General features: G+C 46.9%; 2 protein-coding genes across 17 annotated transcripts in view; one reads left to right on the forward strand and one right to left on the reverse strand.

The window, feature by feature from the left end:
- The window catches only part of LOC140420795 (uncharacterized), a 243,839-nt gene that overhangs the window by 85,098 nt on the left and 131,807 nt on the right, over positions 1–26,934 (reverse strand). For 8 of the 16 annotated variants that reach the window (XR_011946580.1, XR_011946577.1, XR_011946574.1 and 5 more), the window contains one exon: positions 7,318–7,406. The exons of 7 other annotated variants lie outside the window; for them this stretch is intronic. The gene's annotated coding sequence lies outside the window, so the exon portion shown is untranslated. Of the gene's footprint in view, positions 1–7,317; positions 7,407–11,026; positions 11,157–26,934 lie in introns of those variants that run through there. One more of the 16 variants, XR_011946586.1, reaches the window with a different exon arrangement.
- On the forward strand, positions 11,111–25,185 carry LOC140420797 (uncharacterized). Its single transcript, XM_072504826.1, has 2 exons — positions 11,111–11,165; positions 22,257–25,185. Exon 2 carries the CDS (start codon positions 22,365–22,367, stop codon positions 23,148–23,150), a length of 786 nt encoding a protein of 261 aa, XP_072360927.1. The 5' UTR covers positions 11,111–11,165; positions 22,257–22,364; the 3' UTR covers positions 23,151–25,185.

A 26,934-nucleotide genomic window follows, 5' to 3' on the forward strand; every position in this document is an offset into this window, starting at 1 on the left:
TCCCTGTATTCATATTTCATTTTCAGACTTTGACTTTTAAAGTTATTGTCGAGCTGTTTGCCTAAGCAAGTAAAATTTTATCTGTGATTGTTTGAAAGTTCAGTTGTCGACAAATTGCCTCTTTGTGAGCCATATGATGGCTGGACATTGAAATGAATCAATAGAAGACAAATAAAACAATTCTTATTTGCACCTGACAAGTTTTAACTCAAATTTCTACTGAGTTCCAGTAATCGCAAAGTGCTGCTGGTAACCAAATGGTTAAATCCATCAGGTAACCAGACTGATTCCTGGGATGGCAGGATTATTGTAGGAGGAGAGATTAGGTCAACTAGGCCTGTATTCACTAGAATTTAGAAGAATGAGAGGGGATCTCATTGAAACATATAAGATTCTGGCAGGGCTGTACAGACGAGATGCAGGGATGTTGTTTCCACTGGGTGAAGTGTCTAGAACAAGGGGTGACAGTCTCAGGATAGAGGGTTGGCCATTTAGGATTTAGATGCGGAGAAATTCCTTCACTCCGAGGGTGGTGAACCTGTGAAATTCCCTGCCACAGAAGGCTGTGGAGGTCAAATCACGAAATAGATATAAGTAGGAAAAAGGTAGATTTCTAGACTCTAAAAGTGTAAATGACATTGGTGCTATGGAGCATAAGGTTGAATCCATTTGGGTGGAAATCAGGAATAGTAAGGCGAAAAAGTTACTGATAGTAGTCTCGGCCACCAAATAGTAACATTATGGTGGGGCAGGCAATAAACAGAGAAATAACGGATGCATGTAGAAATGGTACAGCAGTTATCAAGGGGGATTTTAATCGACATGTCGATTGGTTTAACCAGGTCGGTCAAGGCAGCCTTGAGGAGGAGTTTATAGAATGTATCCGCGATAGTTTCCTAGAACAGTATGTAATAGAACAAAGAACATAGAAAAATACAGCACAGAACAGGCCCTTCGGCCCATGATGTTGTGCCGAACCTTTGTCCTAGATTAATCATAGATCATAGAATTTACAGTGCAGGAGGCCATTCGGCCCATCGAGTCTGCACCGGCTCTTGGAAACAGCACCCTACCCAAGGCCAACACCTCCACCCAACACTAAGGGAAATTTTGGACTCTAAGGGCAATTCATCATGGCCAATCCACTTAACCTGCACATCTTTAGACTGTGGGAGGAAATTGGAGCACCCGGAGGAAACCCACGCACACATGGGGAGGATGTGCAGACTCTGCACAGACAGTGACCCGAGCTGGAATCGAACCTGGGACTCTGGAGCTGTGAAGCAATTGTGCTATCCACAATGCTACCGTGTTGCCCTTAAGAACAAATTAATCTACACTATAATCATTCTACCGTAATCCATGTACCTATCCAATAGCAGCTTGAAGGTCCCTAATGTTTCCGACTCAACTATTTCCACAGACAGTGCATTCCATGCCCCCACTACTCTCTGGGTAAAGAACCTACCTTTGACATCCCCCCTATATCTTCCACCATTCACCTTAAATTTATGTCCCCTTGTAATGGTTTGTTCCACCCGGGGAAAAAGTCTCTGACTGTCTACTCTATCTATTCCCCTGATCATCTGATAAACCTCTATCAGGTCGCCCCTCATCCTTCTCCGTTCTAATGAGAAAAGCCCTAGCACCCTCAACCTTTCCTCGTAAGACCTACTCTCCATTCCAGGCAACATCCTGGTAAATTTCCTTTGCACCTTTTCCAAAGCTTCCACATCCTTCCTAAAATGAGGCGACCAGAACTGTACACAGAACTCCAAATGTGGCCTGACCAAAGTTTTGTACAGCTGCATCATCACCTCAAGGCTCTTAAATTATTCAATCCCTCTGTTAATGAACGATAGCACACCATCGGCCTTCTTTACAGCTCTATCCACTTGAGTGGCAATTTTCAAAGATGTATGAACATAGACCCCAAGAAATCTCTGCTCCTCCACATTGCCAAGAACTCTACCGTTAACCCTGTATTCCGCATTCATATTTGTCCTTCCAAAATGGACAACCTCACACTTTTCAGGGTTAAACTCCATCTGCCAATTCTCAGCCCAGCTCTGCATCCTATCCATGTCTCTTTGCAGCCAACAACAGCCCTCCTCACTATCCACAACTCCACCAATCTTCGTATCGTCTGCAAATTTACTGACCCACCCTTCAACTCCCTCATCCAAGTCATTAATGAAAATCACAAACAGCAGAGGACCCAGAACTGATCCATGCGGTACGCCACTGGTAACTGGGATCCAGGTTGAACATTTGCCATCCACTACCAGTCTCTGACATCTATCGGTTAGCCAGTTCGTTATCCAACTGGCCAAATTTCCCACTATCCCATGCCTCCTTACTTTCTGCATAAGTCTACCATGGGGAACCTTATCAAATACCTTACTAAAATCCATGTACACTACACCCATTGCTTTACGTTCATCCACATGCTTGGTCACCTCCTCAAAGAATTCAATAAGACTTGTAAGGCAAGACCTACCCCTCACAAATCCGTGCTGACTGTCCCTAATCAAGCAGTGTCTGTCCAGATGCTCAGAAATCCTATCCTTCAGTACCCTTTCCATTACTTTGCCTACCACCGAAGTAAGACTAACTGGCCTGTAATTCCCAGGGTTATCCCTAGTCCCTTTTTTGAACAGGGGCACGACATTCGCCACTCTCCAATCCCCTGGTACCACCCCTGTTGACAGTGAGGACGAAAAGATCATTGCCAATGGCTCTGCAATTTCATCTCTTGCTTCCCATAGAATCCTTGGATATATCCCGTCAGGCCCGGGGGACTTGTCTATCCTCGAGTTTTTCAAAATGCCCAACACATCTTCCTTCCTAACAAGTATTTCCTCGAGCTTACTAGTCTGTTTCACACTGTCCTCTCCAACAATATGGCCCCTCTCATTTGTAAATACAGAAGAAATGTAATGGAACCTACGAGGGAACAAGCGGTCCTAGATCTGGTCTTGTGTAATGAGACAGGATTGATTCATGATCTCATAGTTAGGGATCCTCTCGGAAGGAGCGATCACAATATGGTGGAATTTAAAATACAGATGGAGGGTGAGAAGGTAAAATCAAACACTAGTGTTTTGTGCTTAAACAAAGGAGATTACAATGGGATGAGAGAAGAACTAGCTAAGGTAGACTGGGAGCAAAGACTTTATGGTGAAACAGTTGCGGAACAGTGGAGAACCTTCCAAGCGAATTTTCACAGTGCTCAGCAAAAGTTTATACCAACAAAAAGGATGGACGGTAGAAAGAGGGAAAATCGACCATGGATATCTAAAGAAATAAGGGAGAGTATCAAATTGAAGGAAAAAGCAGACAAAGTGGCAAAGATTAGTGGCAGACTAGAGGACTGGGAAATCTTTAGGGGGCAACAGAAAGCTACTAAAAAAGCTATAAAGAAGAGTAAGATAGATTATGAGAGTAAACATGCTCAGAATATAAAAACAGATAGTAAAAGTTTCTACAAATATATAAAACAAAAAAGAGTGGCTAAGGTAAATATTGGTCCTTCAGAGGATTAGAAGGGAGATTTAATAATGGCAGATGAGGAAATAGTTGAGGAACTGAACAGGTTTTTTGGGTCGGTCTTCACAGTGAAAAACACAAATAACATGCCAGTGACTGATAGAAATGAGGCTATGACAGGTGAGGACCTTGAGAGGATTGTTATCACTAAGGAGGTAGTGATGGGCAAGCTAATGGGGCTAAAGGTAGACAAGTCTCCTGGCCCCGATGGAATGCATCCCAGAGTGCTAAAAGAGATGGCTAGGGAAATTGCAAATGCACTAGTGATAACTTACCAAAATTCACTAGACTCTGGGGTGGTTCCGGCGGATTGGAAATTAGCAAACGTGACACCACTGTTTAAAAAGGAAGGTAGGCAGAAAGCGGGTAATTATAGGCCAGTGAGCTTAACTTCGGTAGTAGGGAAGATGCTGGAATCTATAATGAAGGAAGAAATAGCGAGGCATCTGGATGGAAATTGTCCCATTGGGCAGACGCAGCATGGGATCATGAAGTGCAGGTCGTGCCTAACTAATTTATCATAGAATTTACAGTGCAGGAAGAGGCCATTTGGCCCATCATGTCTGCACCGGCTCTTGGAAAGAGCTCCCTACCCAAGGTCAACACCTCCACCCTATCCACATAACCCAGTAACCCCACGCAACACTAAGGGCAATTTTGGACACTAAGGGTAATTTATCATGGCCAATCCACCTAACCTGCACATCTTTGGACTGTGGGAGAAAACCGGGGCACCCGGAGGAAACCCACGCACACACGGGGAGGATGTGCAGACTCCGCACAGACAGTGACCCAAGCTGGAATCGAATCTGGGACCCTGGAGCTGTGAAGTAATTGTGCTATCCACAATGCTACCGTGCTGCATTTTTTGTGGAACTTTTTAGAGGCATTTTTTGAGGACATTACCAGTGCGGTAGATAACGGGGACCCAATGGATGTGGTATATCTGGATTTCCAGATAGCCTTTGACAAGGTGCCACACAAAAGGTTGCTGCATAAGATAAAGATGCATGGCATTAAGGGTAACGTAGTAGGCATGGATAGAGGATTGGTTAATTAATAGAAAGCAAAGAGTGGGGATTAATGGGTGTTTCTCTGGTTGGCAATCAGTAGCTAGTGCTGTCCCTCAGGGATCAGTGTTGGGCCCACAATTGTTCACAATTTACATAGGTGATTTAGAGTCGGGGACCAAGAGCAATGTGTCCAAGTTTGCAGACGACAGTAAGATGAGTGGTAAAGTAAAAAGTGCAGAGGATACTGGAAGTCTGCAGAGGGATTTGGATAGGTTAAGTGAATGGGCTAGGGTATGGCAGATGGAATACAATGTTGACAACTGTGAGGTTATCCATTTTGGTAGGAATAACAGCAAAAGGGATTACTATTTAAATGATAAAATATTAAAACATGCTGCTGTGCAGAGAGACCTGGGTGTGCTAGTGCATGAGTCGCAAAAAGTTGGTTTACAGGTGCAACAGGTGATTAAGAAGGCAAATGGAATTTTGTCCTCCATTGCTAGAGGGATGGAGTTTAAGACAAGGGAGGTTATGCTGCAATTGTATAAGGTGTCAGTGAGGCCACACCTGGAGTATTGTGTTCAGTTTTGTTCTCCTTACTTGAGAAAGGACGTACTGGCACTGGAGGATGTGCAGAGGAGATTCACTAGGTTAATCCCAGAGCTAAAGGCGTTGGATCATGAGGAGAGGTTGAGTAGACTGGGACTGTACTCGTTGGAATTTAGAAGGATGAGGGCGGGATCTTATAGAAACATATAAATTATGAAGGGAATAGATAGGATAGGTGCGGGCAGGTTGTTTCCACTGGCGGGTGAAAGCCGAACTAGGGGGCATAGCCTCAATATAAGGGGAAGTAGATTTAGGACTGAGTTTAAGAGGAAATTCTTTACCCAAAAGGTTGTGAATCTATGGAATTCCTTGCCCAGTGAAGCAGTCGAGGCTCCTTCATTAAATGTTTTTAAGATAAAGATAGATAGTTTTTTGAAGAATGAAGCGATTAAGGGTTAAGTTAAGGTTTTCGGGCCGGAAAGTGGAGCTGAGTCCACAAAAGATCAGCCATGGTCTCATTGAATGGCGGAGCAGGCTCGAGGGGCCAGATGGCCTACTCTCGCTCCTAGTTCTTATGTTCTTAAAGGAGTAGGGGGGAGGGGAGGGTAGGACTATGGTGTTGAGATAGAGGATCACCCATGACCCTATTGAATGACGGAGCAGGCTCAAAGGGCTGAATAGCCTCCTACTTCTAGTTTCCTTTGCCTCCAGGAAAGGGAAACTTTTGCCCAGTCTGGACCGACACAAAACTCTGATCTTTGTGGTAGGGAAGAGGGAGGGAGAAGTGGGAGCAGCAGACAATGGTGGAGAGGGATTTTAATAGCTACAACCCGACCAGAACTTTGACAGAATCTGCCAAACCCTAAACCTCCACCACCTAGATGGACCAGGGTGGGAGGTGTATGTGAGCAGCACCAATTCCAAGTCACCCACTGTCCTGACATCTAATACTGATTAAGGGAAACAAAGTAATTTTAAATCCTGAGATTTTGGCCATTGTCTTCTGTCCCCAGCAAAATCTCCACTCCCTTGCCACCTACTCCATCCCTCTCTCTAGCCACTATGTGAGGTCAAACCAAACTGTTCACTACCAGGCTGAGATCATGGAATTTCTACAGCGCAAAAGGAGGCCATTCAGCCATTTAAGTCTGCACCAACTCTTTGAAAGACCTACTCAGCTAGGTCCACTCCCCCAACCAATCCCCATAACCCCACCTAACGTGGACATCCCTGGACACTAATGGGAAATTTTATCATGGCCAACCCACCTAACCTGCACATCTTTTAACTGTGGGAGGAAACCGGAGCACACGGAGGAAACCCACACAGACACATGGGGAAAGTGCAAACACCACACAGAAAATTATTGAAGATCGGAATTGAACCTGAGCCTCTGGAGCTGTGAGGCAGCAGGGCTATCCACTGTGCCACCTTACCGCCCCAACTTATTTCACTCCCAGCTGAGTTTCCGGCAACATATCTGTGCATCTCCAAGGCCTCAGTAACGTCACTCAACTTTGCCCCTCTCTCAGTTCATGTTTCTGAAGCTCTCATCCATCCCTTTATAACTTGCAAACTTGACTTTTCTAACATGCCCTTGCCAGGCCTCCCAAATACAATTTCTCAGAAAATTTAGATGATTTTTATTTGTTTGAGGTTTGGGCATGACCAACACTTGTTGCCCATCACTTGAGAACAGTTAAGAGTCAATCACATTGCTGTGTCTGTAGTGACGGATAGGCCAGATCAGGTAAGGATGATAGATTTCCTTCCCCAAAGGACACCAGTGAACCAGAGGGGTTTTTATGACACATGTTGATAGTTTCATGATTACTATTCCTGAGACCAACTTTGAATTCCAGGTTATCTTAACATTAAATTTATTCATTTAATTTAAATTCCACAAACCAGCCAGAGTGGGGTTTGAACCTTCTCCGGAGCAATAGACTGGGACGCTGATTTTGTTCAGTGATATAACCACGAGGTCATCATCTCACCATTTATTCAAATCTCTGCTGCCTACATCCTCTGCACTGAGTCCCATTTACTCAAACATCACCCTGTCTCACTGACGTCCACAGGCTCCCAGTTCAACAGCAACTCAATTTCAAACTCTCATCCTTGCTTTTCAAATCCCTCCTTGATATTGTTCTTCCTTATTTCCAGTCACACAGATGTTTGAATCTTTTTCCACAGACACACTTACATTCAAGTTCTGATGAATGGAGACACTGTCAGGGTTCGTTCTGGTGTTTGGTTTGAATTTCCACCTTTAAATCCTGATTTTCAAACATCCTGAAAAGAAATTCACTGTCAGTCCAGAACAGAATTAAGAGACAAACATTCACCTTTGGTTTGAGTTTTGTGTGTGTAAATCCTCGTCTTCTAATCCCCTCTAAAAGGAGTTTCCAAAATCCATCAATGTCAGTTCAGGACAGAAATTGAAAAGATTGTCTCTGCGCATGCGCCATCCTTTCCATTGCCCCCTACAAAAATGGCAGCCGGTAACTGAGGCTAGCAGCGGAAACGCAGCCCCGGAATTACTGCCCGATTGATGCAATTCCGGCATCTATTTTTTCATTCTGGGTTTAATATGTTCACAATATGCTTATGAACCTTCCCCACCCTCTCGGCCACCTCCATTACTCTCCTTGAATCCACAACTTCTCTCCGATTCTGGAGCCGAAATAACCACCCCCCGTTGGAGCAGCACAGGCTATGCACATGTTCTTTTTTTAAATAAATTTAGTGCAACCCAATTAATTTTTTCCAATTAAGGGGCCAATCCACCTAGCCTGCACATTTTTGGGTTGTGGGGGCGAATCCCACACAAACACGGGGAGAATGTGCAAACTCCACACGGACAGTGACCCAGAGCCGTTGTCGAAACTGGGATCTCGACGCCGTGAGGCTGCAGGGCTAACCCACTGTGCCACCATGCTGCCCCCACTGCGCATGTTCTAATGGGAGATCGTGTTGTGCAGGCTCCAATTAGAGACCGCAATGCGCATATTCAATTCACAATTCGACTACCATTGGGGGGGGGGGGACAGCGGGGGGAGAGAAGTGACTGTATGTTGACTCTGTTGCTGGTGGCCTGTTTAAAGGAACTGTTGTTTTGGAATGAACTGTGGCCCCTTCGTGGGAGAGGAGGGTTTTTCCCAATTCTCTCTCACATTCTACCCTCTATAGGTTCTTTTCCGGTGGGCTGTGCTTTCCGCCGATGTGGGGCTGCCATTGGGGACAGGGAGTGGTTGTGTGTGTATGCTGATGGTTTTTGTATCTTGCAACCTCTTTTGACATGTCATGTTTTTTTCTGGACTATGCTGTTTCTGCATGTTGCTGTATTGTTGAGTTGTCAATAAACTAAATAAAAATACCACACCTGTGCAAGATGCTTCTCTGCTGACGATGGAGCACATTCTGCATTGAAACTAACACTGGGCTGTTTTCTGATACGTTTGTGATTGAAACATCAAAAACCAAATATAAAGTTATTACATCAATGGATATTATAACCAAATAGCTCGGGGCCCTCCACTCCTCTAACCTGCACATCTTTGGACACTAAGGGGCAATTTAGCGTGGCCAATTCACCTAACCTGCACATCTTTGGATTGTGGGAGGAAACCAGAGCACCTGGAGGAAATCCATGCAGACATGGGGAGAACGTGCACACCCCCACCTGCTTAGATTCAGTTCAGTCCACATCTGGGGCTGGTTTAGCACAGTGGGCTAAACAGCTGGCTTGTCATGCAGAACAAGGCCAGCAGCGCGGGTTCAATTCCCGTACCGGCCTCCTCGAACAGGCGCCGGAATATGGTGACTGGGGCTTTTCACAGTAACTTCATTGAAGTCAACTTGTGACAATATATCCAAGGATTCTATGGGAAGCAAGAGATGAAATTGCAGAGCCGTTGGCAATGATCTTTTCGTCCTCACTGTCAACAGGGGTGGTACCAGGGGATTGGAGAGTGGCGAATGTTGTGCCCCTGTTCAAAAAAGGGACTAGGGATAACCCTGGGAATTACAGGCCAGTTAGTCTTACTTCGGTGGTAGGCAAAGTAATGGAAAGGGTACTGAAGGATAGGATTTCTGAGCATCTGGAAAGACACTGCTTGATTAGGGATAGTCAGCACGGATTTGTGAGGGGTAGGTCTTGCCTTACAAATCTTATTGAATTCTTTGAGGAGGTGACCAAGCATGTGGATGAAGTTAAAGCAGTGGATGCAGTGTACATGGATTTTCGTACGGCATTTGATAAAGTTCCCATGGTAGGCTTATGCAGAAAGTAAGGAGGCATGGGATAGTGGGAAATTTGGCCAGTTGGATAACGAACTGGCTAACCGATAGAAGTCAGAGAGTGGTGGTGGATGGCAAATATTCAGCCTGGATCCCAGTTACCAGTGGCGTACCGCAGGGATCAGTTCTGGGTCCTCTGCTGTTTGTGATTTTCATTAATGACTTGGATGAGGGAGTTGAAGGGTGGGTCAGTAAATTTGCAGACGATACGAAGATTGGTGGAGTTGTGGATAGTAAGGAGGGCTGTTGTCGGCTGCAAAGAGACATAGATAGGATGCAGAGCTGGGCTGAGAAGTGGCAGATGGAGCTTAACCCTGAAAAGTGTGAAGTTGTCCATTTTGGAAGGACAAATATGAATGCGGAATACAGGGTTAACGGTAGAGTTCTTGGCAATGTGGAGGAGCAGAGAGATCTTGGGGTCTATGTTCATACATCTTTGAAAGTTGCCACTCAAGTGGATAGAGCTGTGAAGAAGGCCTATGGTGTGCTCGCGTTCATTAACAGAGGGATTGAATTTAAGAGCCGTGAGGTGATGATGCAGCTGTACAAAACTTTGGTAAGGCCACATTTGGAGTACTGTGTACAGTTCTGGTCGCCTCATTTTAGGAAGGATGTTGAATCTTTGGAAAAGGTGCAAAGAAGATTTACCAGGATGTTGCCTGGAATGGAGAGTAGGTCTTACGAGGAAAGGTTGAGGGTGCTAGGCCTTTCCTCATTAGAATGACGACTTGATAGAGGTTTATAAGATGATCAGGGGAATAGATAGAGTAGACAGTCAGAGACTTTTTCCCCGGGTGGAACAAACCATTACAAGGGGACATAAATTTAAGGTGAAAGGTGGAAGATATAGGAGGGACATCAGAGGTAGGTTCTTTACCCAGAGAGTAGTGGGGGCATGGAATGCACTGCCTGTGGAAGTAGTTGAGTCGGAAACATTAGGGACCTTCAAGCAGCTATTGGATAGGTACATGGATTATGGTAAAATGATAGTGTAGATTTATTTGTTCTCAAGGGCGGCACGGTGGCGTTGTGGATAGCGCAGTTGCTTCACAGCTCCAGGGTCCCAGGTTCGATTCCGGCTTGGGTCACTGTCTGTGCGGAGTCTGCACGTCCTCCCCGTGTCTGCGTGGGTTTCCTCCGGGTGCTCCGGTTTCCTCCCACAGTCCAAAGATGTGCGGGTTAGGTGAATTGGCCAATGATAAATTGCCCTTAATGTCCAAATTGCCCTTGGTGTTGGGTGGAGGTGTTGAATTTGGGTGGGGTGCTCTTTCCAGGAGCCGGTGCAGACTCAAGGGGCCAAATGGCCTCCTTCTGCACTGTAAATTCAATGATAATCTATGATTAATCTGGGACAAAGGTTCGGCACAACATCGTGGGCCGAAGGGCCTGTTCTGTGCTGTATTTTCTATGTTCTAATAAGCGATTATCATCTAACTGTGAATTATGTTGCTGTTAACTACACCCTGGACAGAACCATGCTGGAGGGTTTGTGCACTTTACTTGCGGATTTAATTGATTTCATCGTTTAATATATTTTCCCAAGGGTTCCGCAACCGGACCATGTATCATAATTTTCTTTGAGCAAAATCGCCTTTCACTGCCGGGAGACGTACCCAACATTGACAGCGAATCAGAAAGTGCACTGTCTTCACTTGAAAGGCGGTCTTGCAGTCATGGAGCGATTTCAGATCCGCGCATGCGTGTCCTAGGTGCTGCTGCTGAGGAATGGTGGACATTGCGGTTCTGTGGCAGGTGAGAAACAACGGACCGTAGACCGTTAATCGTGGTGGACGGCAGGGTGGAGAAGTTTCACAAATACCTAGTAGAAGACTCAGAACCCGAATACGAACCGATCTGTCCCACATTCGCACCAAACGGGGTGGCGGCTGCCTGAGTCGCAGGCCCGACTTAACAGTCGTCATCTTTATCGGGGCTTTGTGTAGCGGGGCGTATGCGTGGTCATCCTGCTCCAGTCAGCAGGAGGACTCAACGTTGTCAATTTCTGTCCTGGACTGACACTGATGGATTTTGGAAACTCCTTTTACAGGGATTAGAAGAGGGGGATTTACACACTAAAGTCAAAACAAGGGTTATTTTAGCCTCTTTTAATTTCTATTCTGCGGTAATGATGACGACTTTATTTTGCAGGATATTAGAAGAGCAAATTTTAAAGGCAGAAATTTCAAACCAAACATCAGAACAAAACCTGAGTGTAAGTGAGCACAGTAAGAAAGAAGTCTTACAACACCAGGTTAAAATCCAACAGGTACCTGTTGGACTTTAACCTGGTGTTGTAAGACTTCTTCCTGTGCTCACCCCAGTCCAACGCCGGCATCTCCATATCATGAGTGTAAGTGAGTCAGTGCAAAAAAAAATCAAACGTCTGTCTGACTGGAAATGAGGAAGAGCAATGTAATGGAGGGATTTGAAAAGAACAATGACAATTTTAAATTGAGTTGTTGTTTAACCAGGAGATCAGGGTCATGGGTGAGTAAGTGGGACTCAGTGCAGAGGACAGGGATTTAGAATGGGAAGCCAGTCAGTGTGTTTGAATCATCAAGTGTAGAGGTAATAAAAGAATGGATGACTTTCGGAAACATGGAACAGGATCGGGACTGATGACCTTGGGAGGTTACTTGCTGAAGCGGTTGGGAGGCTTTAAACTAATATGGCAGGGGGGTGGAAACCTATGTAAGGATTCAGAGCAGGGGTTTTCAAGAACAAGAGAAAAAGACAGCATGGAGAATAAGGAAGTGATAGGCAGAGTTAAAAGACCTGTATCAGATTATGACACTATAAAAATAGTAGGGGCAGGACAAGGAACTTTAAAAGAACTAGCCTCAAAGTGCTGTACCTGAACACGTGGAGCATTCAAAATAAAATAGATGAATACGTTGCACAGAAAAATGTAGAGGGGTATGATATAGTTGGGATTATGGAGACAAAGGTCCAAGGTGACCAAACATTGAGGGCTATTCAGTTTTTAGGAAGGACAGACAGACAGGAAAAGGTGGTTAAGTTGCATTGCTGATTGAAGAAGATATTGATACAATATGGAGGAAGATATTAGCACAGATGATGTGGAATCTGTCTGGGTCGAGTTATGAAACACAAAGGGCAAAATATATTCGTAAGGATGGATCGCCACAGACCACCAAACTGCAGTGGGAATGTTGGGAAGAGCATTAAACAGGAAATCAGAGATGTATGTGATAAAGGAACATCTGTGATTATTGTTGACTTTAATCTGCATACAGATAGTCACAGTACAATAGAGGAATTTCTGGCAGATTTATGAGATGGTTTTCTGAACCAGTATGTTGAGGAATCAACGAGGCAATAGGCCATCTTGGATTGGGTGTTGTGCAATGAGAAAGGATTAGTTGGCAATCTAGTTGTGAGAGAACTCTTCGGGATGAGTGACCATAATATAAGAATTCTTTAACACGGTGGATAACGAGGTAGTTGATTCTGACACCAGGGTCCTGAACCTCATTAAAGGTATGATTGTATGAGGCATGAGCTGGCTATGATGAGCTAGGAAACATTATTGAAAGGAAGGACAGTGGACAGGCAATGGCAGCCATTCAAGGAACAAATAGGTGAGCTCCAAAAGGTATTTATTCCTATTTGGCGCAAGAGTAGAAAGAGAACTGTGGCCAAACCATGGCTTACTGGGGAAATTAGAAATAGTATTAGATTCAAAGAAGAGGCATACGAATTAGCAAGAAAAAGCAATAGCCCAGAGGATTGGGAACAGTTTAAAATTCAGCAAAGGTGAACCAAGGGATTGATTAAGAAGTAAGCTAGTGGGGAACATCGAAACTGACTGTATCCCCATGTCTGCGTGGGTCTCTCCCCCAAAACCCAAAATATGTGCAGGATGGGTGGACTGGCCACGCTAAATTGCCCCTTTAAAAAGCAACTGACTGTAAAAGTTTCTATAGTAGTGTGAAGAAAAAAAAGATTGATAAAAACTAATAGTAAGAAATGGCAGAGTTCATTTTTTTTGAAAAAATAATTTTATTAAAGGTTTTCATAAAATATCAATAACAAAATGAGAAAGAAAAAAGAACCCAACAGGGTTAAGTACAAAACATAATCTAAAAAAGCAAGCCCCCAACCCCCCCCCCCCTGTACATAAATAATAAATTAACATTAACACCCCGACTTAAAACAACAGGTGTATACACCCCCTCAGACCCTCCAGTGTAAATAACAAAAACAAAAATTCACCCTGGATCCTACCACCGTCGACACCATCCTCGCTACGCCCTTCCAAAATTCCTCCAGCGCTGGGCATGCCCAGAATATATGGGTGTGATTTGCTGGGCTCCCTGAGCACCTAACACACCTGTCCTCACCCCCAAAGAACCGGCTCATCCTTGTCCCAGTCATGTGTGCTCTGTGCAGCACCTTAAAGCCATTAGCAGGGGAGACTAGGACCTGGGGGCACAGCCTTAGAATAAAAGGGAGTCACTTTAGAACAGAGATGAGGAGAAATTTCTTCAGCCAGAGAGTGGTGGGTCTGTGGAATTCATTGCCACAGAGGGCGGTGGAGGCCGGGACGTGAGTGTCTTTAAGACAGAAGTTGATAAATTCTTGATTTCTCAAGGAATTAAGGGCTATGGAGAGAGAGCGGGTAAATGGAGTTGAAATCAGCCATGATTGAATGGTGGAGTGGACTCGATGGGCCGAATGGCCTTACTTCCACTCCTATGTCTTATGGTCTTAAATTGTATGAGGCTGATCCTCGCGCACGAAGAGAAAGAGTTCACCCTCCCTAGGGCATCTGTCCACGTCCCCTCTTCGATCTCCACTCCCAACTCCTCCTCCCACTTACCTTTCAACTCCACCACCGAGGCCTCCTCCTCCTCCTGCATCACCTGGTAAGTTTCCGAGATCTTCCCCACTCCCACCCCCCCCCCCCCCACCCGAGAGCACCCTGTCCTGTACTGTGTGTGGCAGTAGCCGCGGGAATTCCACCACCTGCCGTTTGGCAAACGCCCTTACCTGTAAGTACCTTAAGGTGTTCCCGGGGGGGAGCCCGTACTTCTCCTCCAGCTCACCCAAGCTCGTGAACTTCCCATCCACAAACAGGTCCCCCAACTTTCGTATCCCTGCCCTGTGCCACCCTGAAAACCCTCCACCTGTTCTTCCTGGGGCGAACCGATGGTTTCCCCGTCATGGGGTCCACGCCGAGGCCCCAACTTCCCCCCTATGCCGCCTCCAGTGCCCCCAAATTTTGAGGGCCGCCACCACCACCGGGCTCGTGGTATACCTCCTTGGAGGGAGCGGCAGTGACACCGTTGCCAGCGCCCCCAGACTCGTACCCACACAGGACGCCGTCTCCAGCCTCTTCCATGCAGCCCCCTCCCCCTCCATCACCCACTTGCGCACAATCGTCGCACCAGCGACCCAGTAGTACCCACAGAGGTTGGCCAGCGCCAGCCCCCTCCCTATCTCTACTCCGCTCCAGGAACACCCTCGGAGTCCTTCGCGCCCACACAAACCCCATTATACTCCTGTTAACCCGCCTGAAAAAAGCCTTCGGGATAAACACGGGGAGGCACTGGAACAGGAACAAGAACCTTGGGAGCACCGTCATTTTGATTGACTGCACCCTACCCGCCAAGGACAGCAGCAACGCGTCCCACCTCTTGAACTCCTCCACCATTTGCTCCACCAGCCTTGTAAAGTTAAGCCTATGCAGGGCCCCCCAGGGGGGACAGGGGCCACCCCTGTCTCGTCCCTCGGTGCAACCGAAAGTACTTGGACCTCCTCCTATTTGTGGCCACACTCGCCATCGGGACCTCATACAACAGTCTAACCCACCTGACCCTCCCCAAACCCGAACCTCTCTAGCACCTCCCACAGGTACCCCCACTCTACCCTATCGAAGGCTTTCTCAGCGTCCATCGCCACCACTATCTCCGCCTCCCCCTCCCTCGCCGGCATCATGATAATGTTCAAAAGCCTCCGCACATTCGCGTTCAAATGTCAACACAAATCTCGTCTGGTCTTCATGGATGACCTGCGGCACACAATCCTCAAGGATTTAGCAAGGAAATCTTTCTGTAAAACCCACATTGCAGGCGATCCTTGTCCCGCTTCAGGATCAAGGAGATCAGTGCCCGGGACATCGTCGGGGGTAAAGCCCCCCCGCCCTGCCTCATTAAAGGTCCAAACTAACAGCGGGCCCAACAGGTCCATATTTTATAGAACTAGACTGGGAAACCGTCCGGCCCCGGTGCCTTCCCCGCCTGCATGCTTCCTATCCCTTTGATCAGCTCCTCCAGCCCAATCGGGGCGCCCGGTCCCGCCACCAGTCCCTCTTCCACCTTTGGAAACCTCAATTGGTCCAGGAAACGGCCCATCCCTTCCTTCTCCTGTGGGGGCTTCGATCAGTACAATTCCTCGTAGAAGTCCCTGAAGACCCCATTGATGCCAACCCCACTCCGTACCACGCTCCCTCCCCTGTCCTTAACTCCCCTGATCTCCCTAGCTGCGTCCCGCTTCCGAAGCTGATGCGCCAGCATCCGGCTTGCCTTTTCCCCATACTCGTAGACCGCCCCCTGGGCCTTCCTCCACTGCACCTCCGCCTTCCTGGTGGTCACCAGGTTGAATTCGGCCTGGAGGCTGCGCCTCTTCCTCAACAATCCTTCCTCAGGCTCTTCCGCGTACCTCCTGTCTACCCTCACCATCTCCCCCACCAGCCTCGCCCTCTCCCCCCGCTCCTTGTGGGCCCTAATGGAGATCAGCTCTCCCCTCACCACCGCCTTCAGTGCCTCCCATACCATCCCCACTCGGACCTCTCCGTTGTCGTTGGTCTCTAAGTACCTCTCTATACTTCCTCGGACCCGCTCGCTCACCTCCTCGCCCGCCAACAGCCCCACCTCCAAGCGCCACAGCGGGCGCCGGTCCTTCTCCTCCCCCATCTCCAAGTCCACCCAATGCAGGGCGTGGTCCGAAATGGCTATTGCCGAATACTCGGTATCCTTTACTCTCGCTATCAGCGCCCTACTCAAAATGAAAAAGTCGATTCGAGAATAAACCTTATGGACATGTGAGAAGAATGAAAATTACCTAGCCCCCGGCCTTGCAAATCTCCAAGGGTCAACCCCTCCCATTTAGTCTCCCCTCAGTACTCTAGCCGCCGCCGGCTTCCTACCCATCCTAGACCTGGAGCGATCCAGTGCCGGATCCAACACAGTGTTAAAGTCTCCCCCCATTATCAGGCCCCCCACTTCCAAGTCTGGGATCCGACCCAACATACGCCGCATAAAACCCGCATCGTCCCAGTTCGGAGCATACACATTGACCAGTACCACCCTCTCTCCCTGCAACTTACCACTTACCATTATGTACCTACCGCCATTATCTGCCACAATGCTTGACGCCTCGAATAAAGAACAAAGAACAAAGAAATGTACAGCACAGGAACAGGCCCTTCGGCCCTCCAAGCCCGTGCCGACCATGCTGCCCGACTAAACCACAATCATCGACACTTCCTGGGTCCGTATCCCTCTATTCCCATCCTATTCATGTATTTGTCAAGATGACCCTTAAATGTCACTATTGTCCCTGCTTCCACCACCTCCTCCGGTAGCGAGTTCCAAGCACCCACTACCCTCTGCGTAAAAAACTTGTCTCGTACATCTACTCTAAACCTTGCCCCTCTCACCTTAAACCTATGCCCCCTAGTAATTGACCCCTCTACCCTGGGGAAAAGCCTCTGACTATCCACTCTGTCTATGCCCCTCATAATTTTGTATACCTCTATCAGGTCGCCCCTCAACCTCCTTCGTTCCAGTGAGAACAAACCGAGTTTATTCAACCGCTCCTCATAGCTAATGCCCTCCATACCAGGCAACATTCTGGTAAATCTCTTCTGCACCCTCTCTAAAGCCTCCACATCCTTCTGGTAGTGTGGCGGCCAGAATTGAACACTATACTCCAAGTGTGGCCTAACTAAGGTTCTATACAGCTGCAACATGACTTGCCAATTCTTATACTCAATGCCCCGGCCAATGAAGGCAAGCATGCCGTATGCCGTCTTGACTACCTTCTCAACCTGTGTTGCCCCTTTCAATGACCTGTGGACCTGTACTCCTAGATCTCTTTGACTTTCAATACTCTTGAGGGTTCTACCATTCACTGTATATTCCCTTCCTGCATTAGACCTTCCAAAATGCATTACCTCACATTTGTCCGGATTAAACTCCATCTGCCATCTCTCCGCCCAAGTCTCCAAACAATCTAAATCCTGCTGTATCCTCCGACAGTCCTCATCGCTATCCACAATTCCACCAACCTTTGTGTCGTCTGCAAACTTACTAATCAGACCAGTTACATTTTCCTCCAAATCATTTATATATACTACAAAGAGCAAAGGTCACAGCACTGATCCCTGTGGAACACCACTGGTCACAGCCCTCCAATGAGAAAAGCATCCTTCCATTGCTACTCTCTGCCTTCTATGGCCTAGCCAGTTCTGTATCCACCTTGCCAGCTCACCCCTGATCCCGTGTGACTTCACCTTTTGTACTAGTCTACCATGAGGGACCTTGTCAAAGGCCTTACTGAAGTCCATATAGACAACATCCACTGCCCTACCTGCATCAATCATCTTAGTGACCTCCTCGAAAAACTCTATCAAGTTAGTGAGACACGACCTCCCCTTCACAAAACCGTGCTGTCTCTCACTAATACGTCCATTTGCTTCCAAATGGGAGTAGATCCTGTCTCGAAGAATTCTCTCCAGTAATTTCCCTACCACTGAAGTAAGGCTCACCGGCCTGTCGTTCCCGGGATTATCCTTGCTACCCTTCTTAAACAGGTGATACCTTCTTTCCCACCAAGAATGATACCTTCTTTCCCACCAAGATCACCACCCCTCGATTTTTGGCATCTAGCCCCGAGTGAAACACCTGACCTACCTACCCTTTCCTCAGTCTTACCTGGTCTACCACCTTCAGGTGTGTCTCCTGGAACACAACCACATCCGCCTTGAGCCCCTTCAGGTGCGCGAACACGCGAGCCCGGTTAACCGGCCCATTCAGTCCCCTTACATTCCAGGCTATTAGCCGGATCAGGGGGCTGTCAGCCGGATCAGGGGGCTACCCGCCCCCTCCCCCGCCGACTATCCATGACCCCCCTCCTCGGCCAGCCACACGCCCGCACCCCATACCTGGCCCGTTCCCCACAGCGGCATACCCCCGTCTCGACCCCCCCCCACCCCCCCCCCCCCCCCCCCCCGCGCTCCAGCTCCTCCTTGACCTTAGCAGCAGCAACTCGATCCTAGCTGGTTTACTCCCCCCATTGCACTTCCGCAAGTCAGCTGACTCCGGCCACTCCCGCCTCCCCTTCGACTCCTCCCATTGTGTGGCACACCCTCCTCTCCTGCTACCCATCCACAGGATCTCCCCCTCCCCCCTCCGTTCTAAGCGCGGGAAACAATCCTCGCTTCCTGGCCCCGGTACCCACCCCCCCAGTCTTCGGCGCGGGAAAAAAGCCCGCGCTCTCCACCTACCAGGCCCCGCCACCAACCAAAACAGTGCCCAACCCGCCCCATCCACCCTCCCCAACCCTAAAGAGAAAAACAGAGAAAAAGAAATCCAAAGCAATGTAAAGCGCCCCCCCCCCCCCCCCCCGAACAAAAAATAGGCATAACATATCCACCGCAGTCCCCAATCACCAATCCCGACCCTCAGTCTGTGTCCAGCTTCTCGGCCTGAACAAAGGCCCACGCCTCCTCCAGAGACTCAAAATAATGGTGCCGGTCCTTGTAGGTAACCCACAGTCACGCCGGCTGCAACATGCCAAACTTCACCCCCTTCCTGTGCAGCACCGCCTTCACTCTATTGTACCCGGCCCTCCTATTCGCCACCTCCGCACTCCGGTCCTGGTATATTCGGACCCCAGCGTTCTCCCACCTGCTGCTCCTCTCCTTCTTGGCCCACCTGAGCACACACTCCCGATTGACGAACCGATGGAACCGCACCAGCACCGCCCGCGGAGGCTCGTTAGCCTTGGGCCTCCTCGCCAACACTCTATGGGTCCCTTCCAGCTCCAGGGGCCCCTGGAAGGACCCCGCTCCCATCAGCGAGTTCAACTTGGTGACCACATAGGCCCCCACGTCCGGCCCCTCTGGGAGGCCCAGAATCCGCAGATTCTTCCGCCTCGACCGATTCTCCATCTCCTCGAACCGCTCCTGCCATTTCTTGTGGAGCACCTCGTGCTTTACCGCCAGGCCTAAGATCTCGTCCTCATTGTCAGAGATCTTTTGTCGAGCCTCTCGGATCGCCACCCCCTGGGCCGTCTGTGTCTCCAGCAGCTTATCAATAGAAGCCTTCATCGGCTCTAGCAAGTCCATTTTAATCTCTCTGAGGAAGCGCTGGTTACCCTCCTGTTTCTCCTCTGCCCACTGCCTCCACGCTGCCTGGTCTCCTCCCGCCGCCATTTTGTCCTTCTTCCCTCCTTTCTTCGGGTCCACCACCACCTTTTTTGTCACCCAGCTCCTAGTTAAAGCCATATACTGATGGGGTGCTGTTATTAACTCCTTCCCACACCAGGAAACGTCGAAAAAGTGCCGTTGGGGGCCCTGAAAAGAGCCCAAAAGTCCGTTTTTGCGGGAGCCGCTGACCCTTGATTTCCGCAAAGCCACAACCGGAAGTCGAAATGGCAGAGTTCATAACGAGGAACAAAGAAATGGCCGAGGAACAAAATTCATACTTTGCTTCTGTCTTCACAAAGAAAGGCATGAATAATGTATTGAAAGTTCTGAGAAACACAAGTTTCAGTAAGGTGCTGAAGGAAATTAGTATCAGTAAAGAAATGGTTTTATGGAAATTCATGGGATTGAAGATGGCAAATCTCGAGGGCCTGATAATCTTCATCCCAGAGTTCTTGATAATAATAACAATAATAATAGCTTGTCACAAGTAGGCTTCAATGAAGTTACTGTGAAAAGCCCCTCGTCGCCACATTCTGGTGCCTGTTCGGGAAGGCCGGTACGGGAATTGAACCAGCGCTGCTGGCATTGTTCTGCATTACAAGCCAGCTGTTTAGCCCGGATGTAGCCCTAGAAATAGTAGATCCGTTAGTGGGCATTTTCCAAAATTCTTTGGACTCTCGAATAGTTCCAACAGATTGGAGTGTAGCGAATATCACCCCGCTATTCAAAAAGTGATGAGAGTGACCCCTACTGAAACAGTATGTTGATAGTCTAACCAGGGTGGGGGCCTTACTGGATCTAGTTTCAGTAGGGCAACATTTTGGGAATAGTGATCATAATTCTGCAAATTTTTGAATACTCTTGGATAAGGAGAAGAGTGGTCCTCGAGTAAGGGTGCTAAATTGGGGGAAAGCTAACTACAACAGAATTCCACAAGAGCTGGAGATTGTGGATCAGGAGCTTGTGTTTGAGGGTAAATCCACATTTGATATATGGGAGTCTTTGAGAGACCAGTTGATTAGAGTGCAGGATGGCATGTCCCTGTGAAAATGAAGGACAGAAATGGCAGGATTAGGGAACCATGGATGACAGGGGAAATTGTGAGACTAGTCAAAAAGAAAAAGGAAGCATACATAAGGTCTAGGCAACTGAAATCAGACAAAGCTTTTGAAGAACATAGAGAAAGTTGGAACAAACTCAAACAGGGAGTTAGGAGGGCTAAAAGAGACGATGAAACATCATTGACAAACAGGGTCAAGGAAAATGTGTGTGTGTATATACACACATGTATAAGGAGCAAGAGGGTAGCTGGGGAAAGAGTAGGTCCACTCAAGGACAAAGAAGGGAGGTTGTGCGTGGAGTCAGGAAGTGGGGTGAGATCCTTAACGAGTACTTTACATCGGTATTCACCAAGGAGAGGGTCATGACTGATGTTGAGATTAGGGATGGGTTTGTGAGTACTCTAGGACATGCCAGCATATCAAGGAGGAGATGTGGGATATCTTAAAATGCATTAAGGCACACAAGTTCTCTGGACCGGATGGGACATATCCCAGGTTATTGTGGGAGTCTCTTGGGGCTAAAGGTTTCAAGGGAAACGGGGGAAGGCGTGACCAGAGTATTGAACTTGATAATCATCCATGATTATAATGAATGGTGGAGCAGGCTCAATGGACCAAATGGCCTCCTCCTGCTATTTTCTATGTGTGACCCAGTCAAGCAATGTGACTGAGATAAATAATCGATTCTTCGAGATGACACAGATATGTGGTCAGAAGCTCACCTGGTGGTAAAATATTTCACCATGGCTGTGAACAGTCTGTGTCAGTCTCAGTCAGTGGTCAGGGAGAGGGATGAAGTCAGTGGCAAAGGAATAGAGTTTGTAGCGGGGACTGAAGACTGTGACTTCAGTCTTCCCAATATTTAAACGGTGGAAATTTCTGTTCATCCAGTACTGGATGTCAGATAAAACAAGATGGCGTGTTACTTAGAGGAAAACATGGAGTGATGGTGTTCACATACACCGGCTACCCTTGTCCTTCTCGGTGGAATGTTCTGGTCAGGTGGTAAATGTGAAATGTTATCCCTCACTTTCATCCCCAGCCACCCATATTGCTGTTTGTCTTTCTGTCTCCGACACTTTCCCTCTCTCTTTATCTCTGTTCTTACTCAAACCAAAGTCTTGAGTAGGTGGCAGGTTCCCTTCCCTGAAGGACATTAGTGAACCAGTTGGCATTTTAGAACAATCCAGCAACTTTCATTGTCACTTTTTCCTCGTGTCAGCCCCACAAATTATCAGATTAATTCAGCTTCAATTCACAACCTGCCTTTGTGTTTTTGTGGGTTCTCTCTCACTCCCTTTTTTCTGTTTTTAATTAATTTCGCAGGGTGTTAGAAGGAGAGGATTTGCAGTCTGGGAAAGTCAAACCAAACAACGCATCAGGATCTGACAGTCACCCAATTTCTCGTAACCTGAATATCATCAGACTTTGAATATGGAAGGGAAAAGCAGCATTCACAGTGGAGAGAAACCGTACAAGTGTTCTGTGTGTGGACGTGTGTTCACCCAATCATCTGGCCTGTCAAAACACAAGTGCAGTCACAATACTGAGAAACCATGGAAATGTGAGTGTTGTGGAAAGGGATTCAGATCCCCATCTGACCTGGAAACCCATCGACGTATTCACACTGGGGAGAGGCCGTTTACCTGCTCTAAGTGTGGGAAGGGATTCACTCATTCTTCCACCATCCTGAGACACCAGCGAGTTCACACTGATGAGAGACCTTTTAAATGCCCAGACTGCGGGAAATGCTATAAGAGTTTCGGGAACCTGATGACCCATCAACGTGTTCACACTGATGAGAAACCATTCAGGTGCTCTCACTGCGGGACTAGATTTAGACACTCATCCCATCTCACTGTACACCAGCGCAGTCACACTGGGGAGAGACCATTCACCTGCTCTGAATGTGGGAAGAGGTTCACTCATTCATCTACGCTGCTGAAACACCGGCGAATTCACTCTGATGAGAAACTTTTTAAATGCACAGACTGTGGGAACTGTTTTAAAACATCCTGGGAACTAATGTGCCATGAACGTGTTCACACTGAGGAGAGACCATTCAGGTGCTCTCACTGTGAGACTGGGTTCAGGCGATCATCTGAACTTACTGCACACCAGCGAATTCACACTGGGGAGAGACCGTTCACCTGCTCCCAGTGTGGGAAGAGATTCACTCGGTCATCCCACCTCCTCAGACACCAGCGAGTTCACAATTAACTGCAGTGACTGTAATTTGCTGTTAACCATATCCAGGACTGAACTATGTTTATTAGGGGTCTATTTGTGCTAATGTTAAGAAACGTCCAGCCCCGAGACAAGAATCTGAATCTAAACAAAGGCTCTACGAAGGTATGAGGGATGAGTTGGCTATGAAATATTCGGTAATGTCCTTGAAAGACATGACTGTGGAGAGGCAATGGCTAATATTTAGGTACCAGTGCCAGGCATTGGAACATTCATTTCTAATGCAAAAACATAGCAGGCAAAATGGCCTAATCATAGCCAGCTAAAGAAATAAGGTGAGTATTAGATCCAAAACAGAATCATATAAAGTTGCTCGAAAAAGTAACAAGCCAGGAGGATTGGGAGTAGTTCAAAATTCTGCAAAGGAGGACCAAGAGATTGATTAAGGAGAAAAAGTAGAGTATGAGAACAAATTGCAAGAAATAAAAAACGGATTGTAAAAGCTCCCGTAAGTATATAAAAAGAAAAAGATTCGAGAAAACAAATGGAGGCCCCTTACAGTCCAAAACAGGAGGATTTATAATGGAAAACAAGGAAATGGCAGAGCAATTAAACTACTACTTTAGTTCTGTCTTCACAGAAGACGACACTTAGAACTTCCCAGAAATGTTAGGAAAGCAAGGGTCAATGCTCGGAATGCAAGGGTCTCGTGAGAAGGAGGAATTGAAGGTAATTAGTATTAGTTTAAAAAAGTACCAGAGTCATCTTCCAAAATTCTATAGATTCTGGAACAGTCTCGGCAGAAGGGAGGGTGACAAACATAACTTGTTTTTAAACATGAGGGAGGGAGAAAGTGATAATTACAGAACACATAGCCTCACACCAATTGTAGGGAAAATGCTGGAGTCTGTTATAAAAGACACTTGGAAAATATCAAATGCAATTAGACAAAGTCAACATGGATTTGTGAAGGGGAAATCAGGTTTGACTAACATGCTGGAGATATTTGAGGTTAGGATGCAAAATTAAAGCACATGGGATTGGGGGTTGCTGAGTCGGAAAGATGGCCAACATTTACCGTAAGGCATGATGGGAAAAGAGGACAATTGCTAATATTGGACCGTGAAGCATGGTGGTAAATCTGTCAGGGGCCAGTTTAGCTCAATTGGCTGGACAGCTGGTTCGTGATACAGAGTGAGGCCAATTCCACGGGTTCAATTCCTGCACTGGCTGAGATTATTCATGAAGGCCGCGCCTTCTCAAACATGTCCCTCGCCTGAGGTGTGGTGACCCTCACGTTAAATCACCACCAGTCAGCTCTCCCTCTCAAAGAGGAAAGCAGTTTCTGTTCATCTGGATTTGGCGATTTTGCCTTACTTGTAAAGGTGTCTTGTCTGTGAGAAAACTGCAGTTCTGTGCAAAATGGATTTTCTGGACACAGACAGAAAGAAGACTTGTAGCTGGACATTACACTGTAAAACAATGCCTTTGTTATCGAACCCCGAGATAAGATTCTCTCAAGCATAAGCTGGACTGATGTCTGAAGCTGGAAGGATTGCTTAATTGAAACTGTATAAATATGGTAGCACAGGGCAGCCCGATGGCGCAGAGGGTTAGCCCAACTGCCTCACGGCGCGAAGGTCCCAGTTTCGATCCCGGCTCTGGGTCACTATCCGTGTGGAGTTTGCACACTCTCCTCGTGTTTGCGTGGGTTTCGCCCCCACAACCCAAAGATGTGCAGGCTCGGTGGATTGGCCACGCTAAATTGACCCTTAATTGGAAAAAAATAATTGGGTCTCTAAATTTATTTTTTTAAAATAAAAAAGTAAATAAATACAGTAGCACCGAGATTTCACCAACGATAATCTAGGATCAACCGTTGTGCGTTCAGACCTGAAATTCAAGGCCCACCAGCACGCACCCCTCAGAGTGACCCTGGCCAAGTTCACTCTAATCATCAGATAGTTTATCTTGATTCAAGCCATGCGGCTTGAAAGTTATGTAACTGTTTAAATAAAACCATAGCTAAAGTCTTAGAGAAATAATAAAAACTGTATTTAAAGGTAAATCTACCTGGCTGTGGGTATTCAATTCATTTTGCATTCGTAAGTTGCGGTCAGCAGAGGCATAACATATTGGCATCCCATATGGGACCTGTCTAACTTTAGAAGTGATTGGTGATCGGTTCTGAGTCAAACATCTCAACCTCCCAAACTGAGCCATAATTAAGAGGGCAGTAGTCCCACGTGATGACCAGGATTTAGTGGGTGAAGAGTGTATAAGACAATTAGTAATGAGGGCATGTTCGAACTACAGACGTTGCAGATAAAATTGCAAGAGTTAAAAGATTAAAGTGACTAACTATAGATGTAAGCTCCAGTAATCAGCCTTGAGGCGTCTTCAGCAAACCTCGAGTGCGTAGCGACCGGAAGTTAGCGACAGAAGTATCTGGAAAGGAGCTTAAAAGGATTAAAGAGAAACATTCTCTTCCTGTCTACCAGAACATGGTCAATTACTGAGTTGACGGGCTGGTTTAGCACAGTGAGCTAAACAGCTGGCTTGTAATGCACAACAAAGGTCAGTAGCGCAGGTTCAAATTTCCGTACCGGCCTCCCCGAACAGGCGCCGGAATGTGGCGACTAGGGGCTTTACACAGTAAGTTCACTGAAGCCTACTTGTGACAATAAGCGATTATTATTATTGAGAAATGGCTGAATCTGGGCCAGAATGGGAAAAGGCACACAAGGAGTACCTGAACCATAAATGGCCCAAATGGACAGATAGTTTTGGGAACAAATTAACAGTTCTGCGATCAGAGACAGTGGGAAGCAGCCCACTCAGAGTCAAGAAACCGTGCATCGAAATATGAAACACTTTATACTTAGTTGCTGCAGATTTAAATGATAAGAAATGGAGATAGAAAATTTGAGGCATGATAAATACATGGAGATAGATAATTTAAAGCTAGAGTTAGTTGCAAGCTGCAAAATCAAAATTACTCACAGAGGTGCAGAAAAGTCAAATGAATTCTGTAATTATGAGCCAATTCCAAATGGAAACTGAGAAAGCTTTTCTGGAAAAGGAATGAGCTGTTAGTGAACGAAGCTCAGCTCAGAAAGAAATTAAAAGGTTTAAAAGGAGATGTGGTAATTTACAAGTAACCGTAAAATTGTTGCATAAAACCAATAAAACATTTTGACATCAAACCACTACCCACAGTTGTCAGCATGAGACAGACAAGTTGAAGTCACAACTCCAGATCTGGAAGGATACAATGAGCATCTTTGGAGTTCAAGGATCAAAGCATTCAGCGGAAGGTGAGGTAGATTCGAGTGTACTGGATGAACAAGCTCACAAATTCGGCGATCTGGAAGAAGTCGAGAGGCCTGAGCCTCCTTCTCCGTCTGAACATCCTAGCCCCATTGCTCCGCAACCAATTCCCATGAACCCCATCATAACAACACAGACCAGAGGCATGGAGTATAGCATACCATATACAGTGCTCAGCAGAGATACCAAAAAAGATTCCGGTATGGGTTCTTTAATTACGTCCATCAAATTGGTGTTTCTTCACCGTAGATGAGGAGAGGAAACACTTGTTGATGTGCTTAGGATCAGCTTTTTGCTCAGCCTTAACGGGTGTACTCAGGAAGGCTTCTTGACACAATAGGTCGATAGCCAACCAGGGAAGGGACAGTACTGGAACTGGTATTGGGGAATGAGCCTGGATAAGTGGGTAATGTTTCAATAGGGGAACATTTTGGGAGCAGTGACCACAATTCCGTATGTTTTCGGGTACTTTTGGATAGGGCTGAGG

This window comes from Scyliorhinus torazame, chromosome 5 (genome assembly GCF_047496885.1).
Source record: "Scyliorhinus torazame isolate Kashiwa2021f chromosome 5, sScyTor2.1, whole genome shotgun sequence".
Classification (NCBI taxonomy): domain Eukaryota; kingdom Metazoa; phylum Chordata; class Chondrichthyes; order Carcharhiniformes; family Scyliorhinidae; genus Scyliorhinus; species Scyliorhinus torazame.

What these genes read in the sequence shown, in the direction of transcription:
- LOC140420797 (XM_072504826.1), top strand. Translation starts at nt 22,365, where the DNA reads ATGGAAGGGAAAAGCAGCATTCACAGTGGAGAGAAACCGTACAAGTGT.